This window comes from Alligator mississippiensis, chromosome 9 (genome assembly GCF_030867095.1).
Source record: "Alligator mississippiensis isolate rAllMis1 chromosome 9, rAllMis1, whole genome shotgun sequence".
NCBI lineage: Eukaryota > Metazoa > Chordata > Crocodylia > Alligatoridae > Alligator > Alligator mississippiensis.
The window spans coordinates 5567923-5588583 of NC_081832.1; the positions used below are offsets into that span (position 1 = coordinate 5567923).

Sequence of the window (20661 nt, forward strand, 5' to 3'; positions counted from 1 at the left end):
TCACGTTAGGTCATGTTGGGGGGAAACCTCCCGGAACAGCTTCAGAGTTGGCAACCCTACTCCCATCCCAAGCCTCAGAGAGGCCAGTGTGGCCAGTAGGACAGCCATCATAGAGGACAGTCCAGTTGTCCTCTGTCCTCTATTGGTGCGAAACCGGATGCCTCTATTTTTCCCTTTAAAAGAAAAATATTTTTCTTTTCTTGTGATGAGAAAAATAGGAGACATAAAGGCATCGGGTTTCGTATCAATAGGGGACATGAAGGTGTGGGGTTTCATATCAATAGAGGACATAAAGGCATCGGGTTTCGTATCAATAGGGGACATGAAGGTGTGGGGTTTCATATCAATAGAGGACATAAAGGCATCGGGTTTCATATCAATAGATGACATGAAGGCGTGGGGTTTCATATCAATAGAGGACATAAAAGTGTTGGGCTTCGTATCAATAGAGGACAAGAAGGCGTGGGGTTTCATATCAACAGAGGACAGAGTAGCAGAAAGCCAGAATGTCCTCGATGATGGCCACCCTAGTGGCCAGGCAGTGGGATCACTGGCTCCCCGGGGAGATGAGGTGACATTACTGGCGCCCCCGTGTGGCCAGGCGGGGGGACGAGGTGACACGCCCAAGGCCATGCAGGCAACAGCAGCAGAGCCGATAAACCTCCAGCTGATCCCCACCCCACCCCCAAGCATCCGGCGGGCTTTAAGACCCAGGGGAAGGCGAGCGAGCGAACAATGGGGGAGCGCAAGCAGCCAATGAGCGCGGGGAGCGTCCCGGCCGATTTGCATGCCGGCGCGACGCAGCCAATGAGCGCTTGCCCGGCGGGGCGGCGCTGGGCCCGGGGCGGTGGCGGCTCACTCGCAGCATGGCCGCGGCCCCGACGTGCGGCTCCCTCACGGGCCGGCCGCGCCCGCCGCCCGCCCCGGCCACGGCTCCAGCGCCGGCCCCGGGCCGCAAGCGCGGCGACTCCCGCCGGCGCCAGGCCGCGCTCTTCTTCCTCAGCAACATCTCCCTGGACGGCCGCCCGCCCTGCCCGCCCGCCAGCGCGGGGAAGCCGCCGCCGCCGTCGCCCGCCCCGGAGCCCGCGGGAGCCCCGGAGCCGCCGCCCCGCAGCGCCCTGCTGCCCCCGCCGCCGCCGCCCGCCCTGCCCAGCCCCGCGCCGCCCGCCGCCGCCGGCCTCGCGCTCGACGTGCCGCGACACAGGTGGGCCGGCACGGCCCGGGCCCGGGGCCGGGGCTGCCTTGCTTTGAGCCCGGTTTGGGGGGGGGGAGGGGAGGAGTGAGACAGAAGCAGCCTACAAAGCCATTGCAAGGCGCGGGGGGGAGGGGGAGGAGATGTTTCCAGGGGTTGTAAATACGCAGCAGGAGAAAAGTGGCAGCCTAAAAAGCCATTGAAGGTTGGGGGGGAGACATCTCTGAGCAAAAGCGGCCCAAAAAGCCATTGCAAGGGGGGAGAGATGTTTCCAGGGGGTGTAAATATGCAGCAGGACAAAAGTAGTAGCTTAAAAAGCCATTTTTTGGAGGGGGGGGGAGAGAGAAGAGACATTTCCAGAGGTTACAAAGACGCAGCTGGAGAAGAGCAGCAGCTTAAAAAGCCATTGTGGGGGGGGGGCATTTTTGGGGGTTGCAAATACACAGCAGGAGAAAAGTGGCAGCCTAAAAAGCCTTTGAAAGTGGGGGGGGAGACATCTCTGAGCAAAAGCAGCCCAAAAAGCCATTGCAAAGGGTGGGGAGAGAGATTTCCAGGGGTTGCATATACACAGCTGGAGAAAAGTGGAAAAGTGGCAGCCTAAAAAGCAGTTGCAGGGCGAGGGGGGGGAGGATGTTTCCAGGGGTTGCAAAGAGACGGCAGGAGAAAAGTGGCAGCCTAAAAACCAATTGCTGAGGGGAGGGGGGGAGGATGTTTCCAGGGGTTGGAAATACACAGCTGGAAAAAAGTGGCAGCCTAAGGGGGGAGGGGGAAGAGACATTTCTAAGCAAAAGCAGCCTAACAAGCCATTGCAAGGGGGGGGGGGAGGGATATTTCAAGGGGTTGCAAAGGCACAGGTAGCAGGAGGAAAGAAGTGGGTCGCAGGCAGATCCGTCTCGGCTGTGCGTGGCTTGCTTTGGTGGGGAAAAAAGTCTTGCGTTTGGGTGTCTGACTCTATCCCAACAGTACAGTCGGCGCAGTGAAAGTGGGTGCCGTGAGAGATCCTCGCCCCTCGTAGCTATTTGGTACTGCAGTTACGTGCGCGGGTTCGGGGCAGCATCTGAAGGGATGGGGCGTCTTTGAACTTGCCACACTGCTGGTTCCTGGAAACTGCATTTTAAGTCATAACATTGTAACTTGGAACTGATGTTCACATAGGAACAATGTTATGAATGGGGGATTGGTTCCTGAACTCAGGCCCGATACCCTGTTTTCACCAAAAATAACCCAGAATGTTGTGCTCGGTCCATTATAGATGAGTCATATAGCTACAGTAATGTATTTATGTTGTAAATAGCAATCCTGTTGATTTGGAAGGATTTCTTTGGTGACTTTGCTGGACTTCTTGAAAGGCTCTTGTTTGGACTTTTTGGAGGGCTTTGGCTGGAGTCTTCTCAGGAGTCTCGGCTGCTTTCTTAAAGAAAGCGTCCAAGGAAGTTTGGACAGATGTTCTCCGGGGAGACGGGCGACGCAGCAAACTCGTTTGCTGGCGTGGCATGAGATCCAGCGTCATAAAGTCGAGACTGCCGTCGGGAAGTCGAAGCGGGGTGTCAATTGATAAACGTCGTAAGTGCTGTTCGTTGCAACTCAAAACGTCTTAAGTCGAGGACTGCCTGGATTTCACTCAGTAATCAAATCACGAGTGTTTGAAGTTGCATGGGTCTGGTCCTGTGCGGGGAGCAGTTGCAAGTGTTTGGCTGTTGGGGGGAAAAGGGCAGGCTTTTCCCCCAAATTCTCTGTCCCCAGCCCTGCTCTGGGTTGATGGACGTGTCCTGGAAAGAGCTGTAATGTTTTCTGTCTAGGCTGATTTCTTCTGTGTACGGTCCCTTCTTCTAATCATCTTGTTCGTGCACTGGTTTCAAGAGCGGGATTAACAAGCATCTTGTAGTCGGAGGAGCTCTCACGCGAACCCCAGCGAAGGGTTGAGTGGCCTTTGGTGAAGCAGTACAACCGGCCTGTGTTGAAGAGAGCTCTTATTGGTCTGAAACGTGGATTATCCAAATCCATCAAAAGCAGGGCCTAAGCCCTCGAGGCTTAATCTCTAAATTAAAACAAATGATGATGCGGTCCTTTTAATGCCAGAAATGGCCATACAATGTAAACTCTGCCTGGCTGAGACAGGTGGAAACAATCTCCCACAGAGATGCGAACCCCTGCAGTTCCTGCAGCGGGTTGCTAATTTCCCAGCTTGATTATAATGCTTAAATGTGAAGGTTATTAGTGCTCTCGTGGCAGACATGCATGCGACTGATGCATGTGTTGCTGTTCTGTGTGGGTTGAATGTAATGGATGTGTCCTTATGAACCATAGGAAACCACCGGCAGAACAGAAAGGATCCATCGTCAGCTACAGGCATCCTATTTTGCTAAGTGACCTTAGACCATCTCTTTCTCCCCTTCCCATGACCCTTTCCAATCCCCAATTTAAGTTGACAGGCATAGTTTCCAGGGTGTAGACTGTAGCCGCATTTGTCTAAGGACATTAGGCAGACAAGGTAAATCTGATATCTTTTATTAGACCAACTCAAATAGTTGGAAAAATTGCTTTCGGGTACAAATACATAAGACACACCAGTGTTGCCATGCAGGGTCTTCCAGTATAGTGCACATGTCTGTGGTATGCAGACTGCTAACATACAGATTGGGGCTGCCCCGGCCAGGATAGCTGTGTGAGGAGGGCAAGACTGATCACCAGCGATTGCTAGGGAACTGTGCCAAGCAGCAGCTTCAGCAAAGTTTTCCAGGAGGATGCAAGTGAAAGCAAACAGTATGTGCCCTTCTTCATTGTTTGGAAATTGCAGTTAAACCTCTGGAGGTGAGTGTCCACCTGGGGTTCTGTCCCTTTCAGCACTTGGACTGTCCAGCTGTCTGGTACCGGGGGTCTATGTAACGGCAGGGGCAAGGCTGCCTACAGCATTGCCTGGGCGTACATACTGGTGGGGAAAGCTCCATCTCCGTGCATAAGTTAACTTCAGGGCTGGCCCTTCCCTTTCCTGTAGCAGTAACGAAGGATTAACAGTGCACGTTGCACAAATGGCCTTGTGACTTACAATGATGCAAAGACATTCCTGTCCCAATACCTTCCCTCTTCTGGCTTGAGATCCCCTTTCCATACCCTTTGCATTTGATGTAGTTGCTAAGCTTATGGCCCTTGACCTGAGTCTTGCTTTTTTGTCTGTGTAGCACCTGACGCAGCCCTTGGGCTAGAGCAGGAGGTCGGCGTGTTCTCATCGCAGAAGTTGAGGCTCTGCTGCGTGTTTTCGGTGGAGCACTCACTTTCATCCAAATGGGGTGACTCTTATTCACCCCAGCCACTTCTTGCTTTGCTTCATATAATGCATAAAATGTTTCACAGTATCTTCATGTTTTTCTACTATGGGTATCCTTCACAAACTACATGGGTAGAGGTAGGGAGCAGGGAAATTTCTTTTCCTTTTAGTGGACTCTGGACTCTAGGTAGTAGATATTTTGTGTAACACATCATTCATTCAGTGTTTGCAGTATTATGTTGTTTCCCACAAAAGACAGAACATGGTTGAGCCATGAAACGCAAGCTTCAAGCTGATGTACCCCACACTAGATCCAGTGCCCCGAGGATTGTGGTGTAACTAGTGATTCTATAACCCAGGGACGGGCAATTATTTCGGGTGAAGGGCTGCTTACTGAGTTTTGGCAAGGGATCGAGAGCCAGGGGCAGATAAATATTCATTTTCTAAATTTTTTAGGGGCTCTGCGGGCCGGATAGTATGGCCTGGTAGGCTGCATCTGGCCCGTGGGCCACATTTTGCCCACCCCTGCCATAACCAGACACTTGCCCGTGTTATTACAGAGACCATCGTAGGTACCTCTGTTTGCACAGCATCACCAATTAAGACCTGGCTTTGACAGAAAAGTTCATACCATGCTTGAATGCTGTTGTGAAGAGCCAAAGGAGCTGGCATGACTGCTCCATGTAGGCCAGGCCAGGGCAAATTGTGATTTAAACTCTTCAGACTGGGGGTGGTTGAGTATGGAAGACAAGATGCCACGTGCAGTTTGCTGAAGTTTAATCTGGGCTACAACTGTATCTTAAAACTTCCATACAAGTGGTGAAGACGAATTGCTAGGGTGGAGATTTCTGATGCTTGGCCTGACGGTTGTGTGCTTGCTGTCCTTGCGGGAGGAGGTTCATAAATCCAAGTAGCTAGTTTTCTAGTGCTGCTGGCTAAGCAGTATAGATATAAAACAGAAGTTGAAGGTTGAAATTTTCTCCAGGGAGTGGGCTGGTACAATATCTACAATTGCAAATCTGCTTTTCCACCAGCTTCCTCGTTCCGCCTGTCATGCCTCCTCCTCTTCTTTCTTTTTTTTTCCCCAGCTTATTCCCTCCTTTTGTTCTTTCAAAGAAACACATTGAACAAAAGAGGGTAGAGGGAGGAGGGAAACAGGGAACAGAACAGCATGTCAGATATTAATGAATTTCTGCAGCTGGGCCTGGGATTGGCAGGGCTTGCCATGGAATTGCAGATAACCGAGGGTCCCCAAAATAGCCAAATGATGAAAGCATGAAAAGTGAGAGTAACAGCCTTGCAGGTCCTTGTTTATTATGCATTTATAAGGTTTCACTATGGCACTGATGCAGGGAATAGCTGTTCTGCATTTCTTGGAGCCTGCAAACAAATATCTGGGCCAAACTGAAGCCTCGGCAGCCTGCTCTTAACCTTCTGCAAGGAGTTATTTGCTCTCCCAAATATAGCTGCATTTGGTTTAGCAGCGAGGGAGCTGTTCAGGATGCTGACTTTTGTTTGCTGATAAATTAGAAATAGATTAATTGATTTTAGGTCATCTTAGTAGGGAGCAGTGACAAATTATAGTCTTAAGGTTGACAGTAGTATTTTTAAAACAGAGTTGTTACTAGATGCTTCTCTCAATTAGGTGTCGTTGGGGAGTTGCACACGGATTAGTTCATTATGCAAAACAAGGAAAATACTTCCCGGTGCTTCTGTGTCTGGGATTGTTGACGTGGTTGCTTTTTGTTGCCTTCAGCACAACTGCCATTTTTCCTTTGAAAACCACGTTCTTTGAAACCATTTCTGCTCACGTGCATGTTGTGAATGAGGCATTTCATTAAGCATCTTTTGAGCTAAGATCCACTTGGTACTTGATAATATCCTTAATCCTCGTCCATACCACTTGCCTTGCTTTTTAGTTTTAATTTAGAAAACTTTCGAACCGGGTTGGGATAGCGCTCTGAAGGCAGCGCCGATTTAAAAAAAATTTTTTTTTCGAGAAGCCAAAAACATTTACAGAACATTATCTGCAAGGATGAACAGAATAGAGTGGAACGTGCTGCTTTGTGGAGGAAATAAATATGTCCTGAATTCACTGTTATCGAGGCCTAAAATAGCAGTCAAGTCTTGGCCAGCTCTCCTTTTAGCAAATATAGTTTGCATCCACAACTGCAAATAAATTGCACGTGCAAATATTAGCATTCACATGGCTGGCTTCCTATGTTGTGTCTGCCAACAACAATACGTTGTATTGGGAAGGAAAAAAAATACTGCGAGTTGTGCCTATAAAAGGAAGGATCATTCTTATTAACTCTCGCCAAAGAACATTGTGCAAAGTTTCTCTTTTGGCCTTCAAGGTCATTTGACATTTTACTTCTTAATTGACCAATAGCTTTTTTAAGCAGCTTGAGTCCTTGGTCTGTAGAAATCTATATGCAGACTTATTTAGAATTGCAGTTGTGCCTCTACTAGGATGCATTTGCTGTGAATTCATTAGAGCTGTGAAATGCTTGTGAAAATGCCATTGAAGGATGGATGAGCAGCTAGACCCTGTTGGCTGTAGAAAGGGCGTAGCTGTGGCAGACTGAGGTGTGTATGCCACGGTTTTTTTCCTCCCCCTTCCCTACCTGCTCCATAAGTCACTCATGCCAGCTTGCTTCACCTGTTCTGTAGGAGCCACCGCCAGAAGCCAAAACAGCCTTCTTTTGTTTCATCCGAGAGACGGAAATGACAATTCATGGGCACCTTGGAAGTTGCGAGAAGACATGCTGGTGGCCTCTTCGCACCCAGGCACTTAGCAGAGGTTACTAGAGCAGAACTTAATTATCTTTGTGTTCTTGTGCGCATTCGTTTTATTTGCTGAAATAATTGACAGTGTTCACATCTGTAAGTAGAGATGCAGGACTCATGGAGGTTTTACCAGCTTGACTGCATCGTTTAAGGATAGGCAAACAAGGGTCTTTGAGTCGATGTGCTATCTTATATTTGACCAACGAAATAGTTGGGCAAATTGTTCTTTGCAGGCTTTCAGGCACAAACACCCTTCTTCAGGCAGAGAGAAATTCGTCAGCATTTAACTGTAATGTGTTTTCCCCAGTCGCCACACAGCAAATGAGTAAAGCGTCTCAGCATGCAGACACTTCCAAGTAGACCTCTAACTCAAGTCCGAGATCTCCATTTTTTTTAAAAACAAAATCTCTTGGATTCACCTTTGGAGAATGCTCCCTCTCTGCAATATGAAGCAGTGAACAGGCATCTCCTCTCAGGTCTCAGCCCTCCAAGTTCACAGGCCTTCTTCTGCATGACAGCTGTATAGTTTCTGAGAGCTGTGAGTGTATGTGATGATGAGTAAATGTTTAGGCTGTCAAATGCCCTTTTACTATAACGCTTCGGAAGAAGAAGTCTCTTCTTGATAATTGCAGACAAGTGGGCTGTTCAAGCTTGCAACTGCTTGGCTGATTGACTGATGCTTCTTCCACCTTGCATGCATTTGAAGTGCATCCCCCAGCACCGCTGCTGGCTGTTGATGTAGGATTTGGGGAGTTGTGGGCAATCTAAGAACTGATCCACGGGAAGTGCTGACTTAATATTGCAGCCTTGTGCATTGGTTTTCTTGCACGCTAGTACCCTCATGGGGTACTAGTCAGGGCTCAGGGAAAGATGTTTGCCGTAGGTATGAGTTGACTCTAACATCTCTTTTGCACTTGAAGCAGCAACTAGCTAACAAAGTTTTGAGCATACCTTTTTATAAACCCCCCTGCCTTGCACGCCTGGTCTGACTAACTAGAATTAGACTTCAGGATATATAGTCCGTCTTCCTCCTCCTCCTCCACTCCCCTCTCCCCCATCAAACAGTCAGACCTATGGAAGTCAGCTTAAGCATGCCTGAAGATGCCTATGATCCTCCTCCTTTTTTTTTTTTAAGATTGTTTTGAAGTATCTTGGCTGTGAAGTTTGATTACTGTGCCTTTTTAAACTCGGGAATAGTCACACAAGCAAGCACAGATTCAGTAACAACTACGAGGTATTTTTGATAAAGCAGGTGATTGCAGATTGATTGCCCTTGGCTAAAAACAGTCTGACATGCTTACCTCTTCAAACACAGAGCTCGCGCTCCTACATAGCTAATCTTTGGCTTCTAGCTATTGTATATGTAATCTATTGTAAATTATTATTATTATTAGAGCTTAACCTTCAGAGAGCAGATGTTAAACTGAAGGACTCTGCTTGCATGTGAGATGATAATGAAAGTAAATCTGCTGAAATGTACTGTAGGGGCACTTGCCCATTGTAAGCCCTGGTATGCGTGCCTTTAAAAACTCTGGGACCAGCTGACAGCCCCCCTGTCCAATGCTTTTTCTTGTTAAAAGGATCTGGCAGCCTTTCCGGCTGAAATCTCTAATCCCTTCACCTTGCTTGCAGCAGGCCCTTCCAAATCTGGCATGGAGACTGCCTCTGTGCTAGAACAAACTTTCATGGAACAAAAAGTCTTCTGGTTTGTTATATAGACATACCCATCCTAGCATTGACTGTCTTGCTTGGGTACCAGTAACGTGAAACACAGCACAGGTTGTAAAACCCCAACCCAGGTTTGTAAAAACCCCAACCCAGAACTGAGTAAAGCTGCTAGCCCATGCAGAGCTCTGTTTGCAGTGGCTGGTCTCCTACCCCCGTGCCAAGCTAGGTACTACTAGACAGTCTTGCGGCCTCTGTGCCCTATGCTGTGGTCACAGTGGCAGTGATGTCAAAACCTTTACATGAATGGGGCTAGAGGATCCACTGATGAAGAAAGAAGGCTTTTCAGACATAATCTGTGTTGTAGATCTGTAGATTATGGTCAGTGTTTCAGTCCTGTGTCTTCAGCGACGCTTCATTTTGTAAAGCCCACTACAGGAGGAGAGTTTCCAGTTGCACACACAAACAGAAGCTGCTGGAAGCTGCAAATGAAATGCGGAAAGAGGGCCCCAGGTTTTCCTGGGGTCTGGGCGATGGGTTGTATCTCTGCCAAGGGGCTGAGGACCGGCTGGAGTCTTCGGACCAGTTGGCTTGCACATGGGGATAGCAGCTCGGAGCCTGGCTGTACCCACACACTGGGTTTGGCAGTTTCATTGCACCAGATGGCTTTCATAATAGTTATTTAATCCTTCGATTGTCTAAAAGTGTTTCCTGGTACCAAAACTACAAGGTGTGACTAACACTGAGCTTGTTGCTAGTATCATTAGGCCTTAACCCAATGTGGTTGTGAGCGGGGAGGCGGTGGAGGAGGGAGAGCCTGGCTCAGTATTCACAAATTTTACCCTGTATAGTGAACAAATAATTATCAGTATAAAGCCTTGCCTTCCCTTGCTGCCTGTTGCACCTCCACCTTCATTTATTCTAGTCCTTCATTATTGTGCCCTCCCATTTCTTCTGTATCCCTCATTTGTTTGTCATTCTTTCCCTTTCCATTCCCACGCATGCCTTCGCTCGCTCGCCGCCTGTGAATAGGAGCATATAGAGGGGGCGAGGAACGCTGCGTCCACATCTCAGACTCTTCCTCCAAGTGGTCAGGGAAGGGGAAGACCTTGAGCCCCTCAGAGCTGTGCACGTGGGTCTCTTTAACCCAGTCAGGGTCTTTAATCCTGCCTTGCAGCATGTTTAGTTCCTGCTTATAAAAAAAGCTTTAGGGAAGTACTTATTCAGTTCATCTGTTTTGGACTCTTCAGGGGTTCAATAAAAGGGGGCAAACCCTAGCAAGAGTCACTGCAGGAGATTGTTTCATAGGAACATAGTGGCATGTTCTCGAAAACCTTGGTCTTAAGGTTCACGTTCCCTCCCCTGCCCTCCCCCAACCAAAACGTACCTGTCCACAGGTAAAATTGCATATGCAGTTGCCAAGTGCGTGTGCTCAAGCTGGTATCCAGGTTGTAGCCATATTGGTCTAGAAGCAAAAGGAATCAGAACTCGTGGGAGAGGTGATATCTCGTATTAGACCAACTAGGTTTTTGCAAAAAAATTCTTTTAATTGCAAGCTTTCAGACGCTTGCTCAAGCAAGCACTTGCAGACGGGCTGTTTTGTAGATGTAGTTTCTAGCCTTTGTTTTTAAGTTGGCACATAATTGGCATGTGATGCTCCAAACCCTTGCATCCCGTCTCCTCTTTGCCATGCCTTACAGGATGCCAGTACACGCAGTCCATCATAAGCAAATTAAAAAGTAAACTAAACTATTACGTGCTGGCAGCCTGCAGTGGGACTTGCACTGAGGATTCGGTGCTGCCATTTACCTTCTGGTGTGTGTGCTCAGACTTCCTGAGATACGTGGCAGTTTGAGCCCTTCGAAAGGCAGGTGCATCGAGGCCTCGTGGCATGTGCGGTGCCAAGCACAGTTTGCTCGGTGGTTGTGTGATGCTGCAGGGCCAAAGCTTGTTGTCTCCCCGTCTTTGGAAATGCTTCAGCGCAGCCCATAGATGTGCGTGGCTCATCAGTGCCGGACCTTTTAACAGCTCAAAAAGGTTCCTCTGTAAACAGTGAATCCTTGCAGTAACAGAGCTGTAGCTGTGATGAAATGCTTCAGTCTGGTTCACTACAGCAGGAGAATCAGGCTTCTGTTTTTTTATGTTGCTTTGGTTAATTATATAGAGCCAGAGTGGTGCCACTAATGCTGCTTAGGCCATCTGTTTTTGAGGTTCACTGATGCAAACACCAACCCACACTGAGCCTCCCCCATTTGTGTGAAAATAGGCAGGAATGAAGGAGGTTATGAGTCTATTAAAATGCAAACAAGAGTACATTATACTGTCTCAGGGCCGGCCTGAGCAAAGGCAGCTGGGACTCATTAAAGGAGGAATTGGAGGAGGAGGCTATGTTATTACTGTAGTATCTCTTTAGCTACTGCTGGTCACGTAGCGCATCTGACTGATGTAGGCCACGTCTGCGTTGTGGACAAAGGGTTTGAGTCACTAAGTGGGTATGCATTTGGTGGGTTTTCAGTGCTGCGTTGGTACAAATGACCTGTTCCACTTCTAAAGTGGAATAACTATTATTAATCTAGTGCCTCTTTTTAAGGTGCTGGCAAAACTTTCAGTGCATGAATTCATCACGTGAGCAAAATGAGAGAATAATTGTATGTTGGAGGTGGTTACAACATCTGTGGTCCTTTAGCAATACCATATAAACCATGATACCCACTCCGTCTATATTAAGGTTTTGTATTGGAGCAATTAGTAAATACCCCAAATAAGCTGCTTTTTTTTTTTTTCCAGTATCCTGGACCTGACTTTCAAAGTCGTTTTTTCATGCATGTAAAAATGCAGCAGGTCCATGGGCAAACCAGGCATGCAAATGTCCATCCTTGCTGATATTGGCATGTAAATCTGGTAATTGCATAGCTCTCCGTTGTCAAAATCTGTACTTTGGAATATGAATGTACATTGTGCAAAACGAAGTTCAGTTCTTGAGTAGACAGTAAGTTTCCTAGGGGACAGATCCCAGTCAGAATGGGTAGATCTGGGTTTTTCCTAGCTTTCCAGCTACATAATTGGATGTAGACAGAGGCTTGTCAATCAGTGATTAAGTTCAGATGCTGCAGCGACAAGGTTGTAGAAGAACCTGAATTCAGTGGGAGAAGCGTGATTGGAGACAAGGAGCTTGACCCAGGCATGTAGCACCCTGCACGGGAGATGCTTCCCCATGCCCTTCTAATCTTGTGGGGAAAAAAGCATTTTGCCATCTCAAAATGCACAAAAATGACAAACTAGGAACTAATGCAAGACTGAAGAAGGTAGGAAAGCAAGACCTTGTCATAATTAGGATCCCATAAAGTCTCAGATTATCCTGGATATGGTGCCTAGACTGAATTTTCATCTGTGCACACCAAAAATGTGGAGTTCATAAAATACCTGACCATATTTAACTAGACGATAACACTAAGTCAGTCTGGAGACAGTGATGAAGTTGCTTATTGGTTGGAAAGTGTATCGTTTTGAGAGCATACTCGCTTTTTTCCTGCCCTAGAACCTGTTTTATTAAGCCAAAGTGAGGGCATTTCTTTAAAAAAAAAAAACACAGCCCCAAAACAGGAGGTGGTGGTTTACGTTCATTAAAACGACCCTTGGTAGGCAAACAAGGTTCCTTGAGTGAATCTGATATCTTTTATTAGAACAACTAATTGGTAGGCAATTGGACTGATTATCTGCTACTGAATTTTTATTTGTCATGATGTCTGATACCTTGTATCCAAAGTAAAATTTGCCATTACACTTCTGGGTTCAGGCTTCATAATGTATGAGGACTTGCATCCTGCAACATCTGTGTTGCCAGTGCTTCATTTGGGCAAACTGCATAGCCCATAACCCTGACTTGGAGAGCCTCGCACAGCACTAGTTTATATAGACATACTTTCTACCTCATTCTTCCCTTGCATTTCACTTCTCAAAAAATAACAGTTCTTGCATTATACGTGCTGCTGCCTTGCTCTGTTAACAGCCCAGTAACAGCGTCTACTCAACTGGAATTCTCGCATGCCGTATGGCAGATTACCTGCAGCCAATTCGGTCCTTTTTAAACTTGTCATTTCTTTTAACACAGTCGCAAGCAGCCCTAATGCCTACAGAAAATAATTCATTTCTGCCTGCTAATTAAAAGGGAAAAGTATGTTTGCCCTTTGCTGCAAGGAGGAAAGTGTTTTATTAAAACATTAGTCTTCTTGCATCAGCCACCAGCAGTATTTAAGAGGAAAATCCTTTTGATCTATTGCCCAAGTTAATTCAAACGCACAGAAATATGTTTATAAAGGGATGCACATGTTTTTACAATAATTCAGCCTTGAAGTAAAGGCGGATGGTATTTGGTTTTAGATTAATGCCTTTAAATCATCTTCTGGAGAGTTTTCAGCCACTTAAGGCTTCGGATGACTTTGCATTAGAAAAATGTATTAGACCTGGATTTTACCAAGCCTCCTGTTACGTTCACAGAGCAGCCTTCTGGTGCCATGAAACTCCAGGGAGTTTTGCCCTCGATCTGCAACAGAATCAGGTCAACCTCCCAGTTCTGCATGCATAGCCCTTAATGGGTAGGGTTTGTGGTACTGCGCCTCTTGCAGCATTTATGCTCATGCTACATTATTGATGTCCTGAGCTAAAAATGAACCATATGTGTCAGTGTGTAAGAAATGCTATCCAGGGACTCGGGATGTTTATGTATCGACACCAATCTAGCACAAGATCTGCACTTAAAGTGCATCATAAATCCTTGGTTCACTTTTATTAGACTCTGACATATGCATTGCAGGTGAGCGGACGTTGCATGTGCCGAGGACGCTGCCCTAGCATGATTCTCGACACTGCCGTATCTTTGCAAGTCACGCTGGTGGAGAGTTGGGAGGACTTGGAGTTAAAATTGTATGCAGTGAAACACATTTTTGTGGGGGGGAGAAGTAGGGAATGGGTTTGCTCCTGATCATGAGAGAACTGTTGAAGGAGACTAAGTGCCACATAGCTTTTCTCTAAAGCAAGCGCTGTATCTCTGGAGGCATGTGCAAGAGGGCTGAGCTGCTACTTGCTCTTGTCTGTTCTTGTGCCGAAATGTTGCATCGGGACTTGCTAAAGCAGCCCTGAAGTCCTGCAAATGTGAAACCAGCTTAAGCACCATCCACATCTTTTCAGGAGGATGATGATAGTGCATGAACAAGCAAAATATGGATTTGCCCATTGAAAAGGCTATTAAAAACCATGAATCCTTGACCAGATTCAGTGCTGGCCAGTGAACTCTGCCTTTGGTGCATGCCCACTGGTCCCATGCTGGTGTTAGGATATGCTGCTCTGGGTCTCTGAGTCCCAGTGACTTAAGCAGACTCCTTGGGCACTTGCACATGCTCCAGGGGAGGAGGGGGTGGCACTTTTAATTCGCTCCAAGAGCTGCTTGAATGAAAGTGCCGTAGCATCTCATGTAACAGTGTCCCCGCACTTGAACTAAAGCTTGCCAAAGTGAAGCGCAGGGATGCTGATACGCGAGATGCGGGAGCGCGGTCATGGCCGCACTCCAGCAGACTTGATTAATGGAGTCCATTCCAACATGCTCTGATTACAGCACATTGGAGAAGTGTCCACACTCACGTGCAGGCACGCCAGGTGTGCCAAGGTCAGCTTTTGCAAGTCCTGATGCAGCATTTAGGTCCTGCCAGGTGTAATGGCTATTTTAGATACGCTCTGTACACAAATTCCCAATACATAAATGCTTAAAACTGAAAGGAATACTATCTGGTTTCCCTTGCGCATTGATCAGATCATTTACTTTGTGCAGTTTAAGCCTAAGAAACCCACTTCTGTGTGTTTATGGCAGCAGTGTGAACTGAGCAGCTTGAAGGTATTTCCCTTGTTATTAGCATAGCCTGTAAATGGTAGGTGGGTATTAGGTTGAGATCTCAGAGGGATTGTCTAATCTACTGTGTATGTCACAGTCAGATGTTCAGGTGTTATGGAGTCTACCGTTAAGCCTTAGCAAAGTAATGTGTGTTTTGTTTAAAAAAAAAAACAAAAACCCAGTTTGCTTTGTGCTTTGGAGATAACTGCAGTGAATAGTTCTGCTTTTCACATGGCAAATACTTTTCAAACCTAAATTGTGCGTTATGTGCTTTCCTCGGTGTAAACTTTTTCATGTGATCTAATCTTTAATGGTGAAACATGAAACAATTATGTCCATATAATGGGAAGGGGACTTCTAAAACTTAGAGAATTGGAATTTCTTCTCTCCAATTACTGGCCCCTAAATCAATCCTGCACTAATTTATTTTCATTCTTGGATTCAATGCTTAAATGTGTGGGAATTGATTACCAGAAGAGCAGTTCAGATCAGATTGCTGGAAGAAAAGAATAGGACGCAATTTTCAAAATTGACTTTGACTAAACAGAACTGACAGGTCCATTTTTTGTTGTTGTACAGCCAGACTTGAGATCTCGGTCTCGTGCAGATGCCCCCAGATAATTGTTTGCCAAGTCATCGGGCTAGGGGCTGCTTAGTAGTTTGTTCCTTTATTGTATTGACAACTCGCTGTTATCTAACTGGTTGCTCTGGGGAGCTAAAAGACCTTACAAAGGGGATGTATTTTTTTTACAAAAGCAAATACTGTGTCTTTTAAGGGAGATGCATGAATCCTGACTTAGCCCCATATGTCAGACTGTGAAATTTGGACCCACGTACCTGCTGCCTTCTAGCCTACACACACATACCATGCATTCGAAGAGCTGCAGAGGACATCAGGCTTGCTATTGATTTTAGCCGACTGCATTTTTGCAGGGATCGTGGCTGCCTTTGGGAAGGATGGGGACTGGATAGGATTCCCTTTGGATCCCATTGGCAATGTGCATCCATTTGGCTAGAGGAGGTTCTTAAGAAGTAATCTGAGACTTGCTTTTCCAGTGCACTTGGACCCTGTAGCCATGAAGAGCAGTGTATCAAACTCAATTTAGCGGCTGCTGGATCATCAGCCCAACTCTTCTCTCTGTTTTGTCCTTGTTCAAATGTCATGTGTTTTGGGGTGAACTCTTCCCCCCGCCAGTGCTCATCACAAAGACATTCTTCTCTAACAGAATCAGCAATGAATGTGATTGAGCTCACAGGTACTTTGCACATCTGTGTTGCCAGATGTGTGATAATTATCGCTTTTGTATGGGAACATTGGCCTTTGCAAAAGTGGCCAAAATGCACAATGATTCGGTTGCTTTTGTTTGAAACACTTATCATATTTGACTAATTTGCATCTCCAGCCAACCTGAAATAGTCTTTGCACTGTCCCTCAGGGGTGTGCAATCCCTCAAGCCACATTGCACACTTGCCTTTCAAAGTAGCCATGGTAGCAGCAAAGGGCAACAATTCTAGCCTGGAATAGCCTTGCCGCCTTCAAATTGAAAGAGGAAACAGTGAGGGAAGTGATGATCGGGGTATCTCCCATTTGTGGCAATGTAATCCAAGTTTAAGAGCCCAAAAGTATGTGTGTGTATTTGTATGTTTTTGCAATGCACAATAATTTGGAGTTTCCTAATTTGACATTTCCAGTTTTCAAATCTAGCAGTACTGGAGCCCAAATGTGTGTGCAACTCCCCTCCAGGGTCAAGAGCATGGGTAGTATGGACTGTTAGCATCTCTGCTCTTCTCCTCTTTTTCCTCTCCTCCTCTGTGATAGTCTAGGACCTGTGCTTTCTCCTTTTTTTCTCTTACTGTCTTGTCTTCTTCACAGAAGAAGCCCAGGACCTGGCTGTCACCCAAGTCGGTAAACCAGGGACTGACATTTCTATACATACCTAGTTGGGTTGCTGTGGAGATCAGCCTTTTAATATATGTAAAGCAGCGTACCTGTGCTAGGTTTGGTTGGTGTTCATGCCTGAAGGCACGTGAAGCATTGTTTTATCACCTGACTAGGTATAGTAAGTTTGAACGGTCTCGTGTAGGACTTCTGACATCGTTGCTTTTTAAAACGGAAAACCTTGCAGTGACAAATGTGACTGTACAAAAGCACAACAGCACGCATTGAAGGACCCATCCTGTTGGGGTACATAGAGGAACCGATGGCAGAAGTTTACAACAAGACAAAGATCAAAGTTGATGCCTTCACGTCACTACGGGTGGACTGCAAAAGGCTGACGCACATCTCGGTTCCTGGAGCCTGTCCTCAACATCAGAGCAAAAGCTAGGCTTTTTTCTAGCTTTGCCATGGTGCAGAAGACCATCAAGTTCCCCTGTAATGGCATGCTCAGAACAGGCGAAGCTGAACAACAGGCTCTCTTTTGAGAATAGTTCTGGAGTTGGGTCAGGTTTGTGCATCTTGGTGGGGAATTGGATCTAGACCCACCCCTGGAGAAATATTGAAGGCTTGTGATGAGACAGTCACTGGATTCCCTGACAAAGTTGGGGACAAAGAAACTGGGAATCCACCAAAGCTGCAGAAGAGTATAATGCCTTGCAGAAGATACTAAGAGTTAAATGTGCAGAAGAGTATACATGCCTCGCAGAAGATACCAAGAGTTAAATGGAGAACTTCCTTAGAGTTGCAGGATTTTTTCCAAAGTCCATCTGGAAACTGGAGAGATGTGGAAAATATTAAGAAGGAAGCCAGCTCAGCTGATGGGAGCCTTGCTGTTTGAGCAACTAGAGATGGTAAAAGCGGGGCTGGCTGACAATCCCTTTGAATAGTATTTAGATGGAAAGCTTACAGGGCAGGGGGCATCAAGAGAGCAGCCCCAAAGGGACAGGGTTGGCAGGAGCCTTGCTCGTGACCTGAACGAGATCCTTCTCCTTCCAGTTTTGCTGCCGCGGTGACTGTGGGAATGTCCGGTTACGTAAATAGGGAGAAGTGGTGAAGAAATTCCTATCCCTCAAAAACCTTGCTGTTCCTGCCGCTTCGGTGTTGCACCAAGCCTGTCTCTGCCAATATACTGGTGATAAACAGACCCTTTTCAGACGCGTCTTAGCCTCTAATCCAAAGCTGTGATTTCAGCGGCTTTTTCCTCTCCATTTCCAAGTCGGAGCGTCTCGAGCTTATCACAGCTATACATAGCGTGCTCTCAGCTGTGTCCTGTTCCAGCGGGGATACCAAAGAGCTGCATGAACTGCTGGGCCAAAAACTTTGCAACGTGTTGTACTCCGTGTATTGTGTGTCCTCTGCCAGGCAAGGGCGTCCACAGCGCTTGTGCTGCTAAATGATATCACAACACTGAACCCAGGAGACCTCCCGCAGCGTGCTGACAGTGGAAATGGCTGTGTGAGGACAGAATTACAGCGGTCGCTTGAGCTATGTATGAACAAACAGCTAGCTCCAGCTGGGCAACGTCTCACTATTAATGTTTTGAGCTGAAATAATGCTCTTCTACAGATAGCGCTCCCACCTGCTGCATAAAACTTTTTAACAAACAAAAAAATAAAGTGTGTAAAACTAAAGCTGCATAGCTACGTGAGAAATTATTTCTAATTGTCCAGCTGCAGCATCCTAAAAGGATAGAGCCCTTGAAGGGACTTTAATATATTTTCAGGCATGCTACAGTATGGAGACTTGCCTGCGAAACATTAACAGGGGGATCATTTGGTCTCTAGGTTGCACAAGCCATCAAGTGCCTTGGAAACTCCTCTCATTAATACTTTGCAGTACAATGCACTGCAATTCAAGCAAAGCACATCATCCTAGATAAAACTGCTTGGAACCGGATGTTTCATTTTAAATTGGGTTTCATCAGGTGGAACCCAACAGGCAGGCAGTTAAATCAGCCAGGGTTTCCTATTACAGGAAAGCCTCGCACTTTGAGAGCAAGTTCCTAAAGCAGATAGGATCATCAAAATCCACAAATAAGTCAGCTACGTTTTGCCCTCCAAGAAGGTATTGATGTACTGTAGTGTACTCTTAAAAACATACCGTGACTATAGCAAAATTCTGCTGATTGGGCATTTTGACAAATCCATAAAATAAAATGCAATGACCTCACATCACTAACTCTCCCGGCAGCACGCAGATTTTTTTTCAGTGCAAAGGTGGGCTAGCAGGGCTGCTTTCCTCATCTTAAAGAAATTCAAGAGAACAGATCTTACCAGCTCCAAAGACTTAAGGGAAGAGTTGTCCCACCTTAGGGTCAGAATTGTTTGCATCAATGCAGCTAACGTGGAGCAGAATTTGGGTTTGATTTGGGGTATTTTTTTTTGTGCTGTGGACACCTTACAGGGGTGATGCTTTGCTCTTGAGTAGGATCTGGGATCTTTCCTGTAACCATTTGATACGTTCTGATTTAGGGGTCTCTTGACTTCGAGTCACAGGAAACTCTGAAATGGGAAGTGAAGCGGAGCGACGCTCGGAGCCAGGTAGTTCTGCAGCCTCCTCTTCAGAGCGCATCGCCGTCAAAGCAGCGCAGCTCATAAATGACTGAGACGGCAAATGAGCGATCCTCTTGCATTTCAACCAGACATGGATATTTTGCAGAGGTCACTTCACTTGTACCTGTACCTAGTGTTTTGACTTGAAGACTGATCTTTTTAACTGGGCAGGGTTTAGCTGTCCACCCCAGTGTCCTCTGACCCTGGAGTGAGGCGTTTGCTTGCATCAGTATCCAGTGCATCAGGCAGCAAAGAGTGCAAAGGTGGTGTTGCAGGGTAAAGTCTAGGTTCAGGACAGAGGCCTAGAGATGGAAAACTGAACTAAGCAAGCCTGATTAGAAACTCATATTGCAATGTTTGGTTTCTTGTTCCCAGAATAGAAGCCTGTCAGCATATCTGATTTCGTGCAGGTTATACGGTTGCATTTCAGGTAGCGAGTGTGAGCTCATCCTTCTAAATACATCCAAACCTTAGCGGGCTTGACCAGTTTTTCCCACAGTAGTGTGCTTCAGTAGCATGGTGCCACTTGTTAGCCTTGTTACGCTCAAGCTAGGCCTGAAAACGGAGTCCCAAGGTGAGGCTGATTTGTTCTACAATCAGGGTGACTTATTTCTCGTCTGCTGAAGATTGGACAGAGCAAGTGGGTCTTCTTGCTTGTTCCTCCAACCACCCCTTGGGCTTTAGTGGACAATCCAGAAGTGGGTCTGAAATCTTCTTGCTTATGCATCGTCCTATATAATGGCAACTGATACCACCTGCCCCCATCCAGATGTGGTTCTGCACCTGTTCTGCTGTTTCTGAAACTAATACAGGTGATTGGTCCAATGCTTCCTTGCTGGGATTCTGGATATATTGCACCCAAAATGCAGCCCCGTACACACGGGTCCTAACCATAGGAAGCTACTAAGGAAACCCAGGTTCTAGCGGTAACACAGGTGAAGTCTTATGCTTTTCAAATTACCATCCTGCTTGCATACAAGGATCCTTCATTGGAGTGCTTTTTGGAGCATTGTGCTTTCTAAAGAACATCCCAACAGTTCCTCGGGGAATTTAGAGCTGTCAGATTTACTTTCTGGTGGAAATGTCAAATTCTGCAAGTTGTTATAGATTCCCTTAAGCCATTACTCGTTAATTGTAACAGAATAAAGGGCACCGAAAGCAAAAGGGAAAGAAATACCCGCAGCAGTGCAGTTGGTCTCGAGTCTCCTTACAAATTAATTGGGTTTCAGGGTTACTTGGAGGTTTGTTTTTATTTTATTTAAGTAATTTGAACAAAATAGATTGATGCATTTAAGACTGGATGGAAACTACTTGGGGTGGTTACTACAGAAATAACTGATTCCATTTTAAAGTCTTTGCCCGACGGGGCGTTTT

At 46.4% G+C, this 20661-nt stretch overlaps 1 protein-coding gene across 1 annotated transcript in view; it reads left to right on the forward strand.

Moving 5' to 3' along the window:
- The first annotated feature begins 866 nt into the window (after positions 1–866).
- Positions 867–20661, forward strand: part of CABLES2 (Cdk5 and Abl enzyme substrate 2) — a 35718-nt gene continuing 15923 nt past the window's right edge. The window contains exon 1 of the mRNA XM_059713211.1: positions 867–1204. Coding sequence (XP_059569194.1) covers positions 867–1204 — 338 coding nt within the window. The remainder of the gene's footprint in view (positions 1205–20661) is intronic.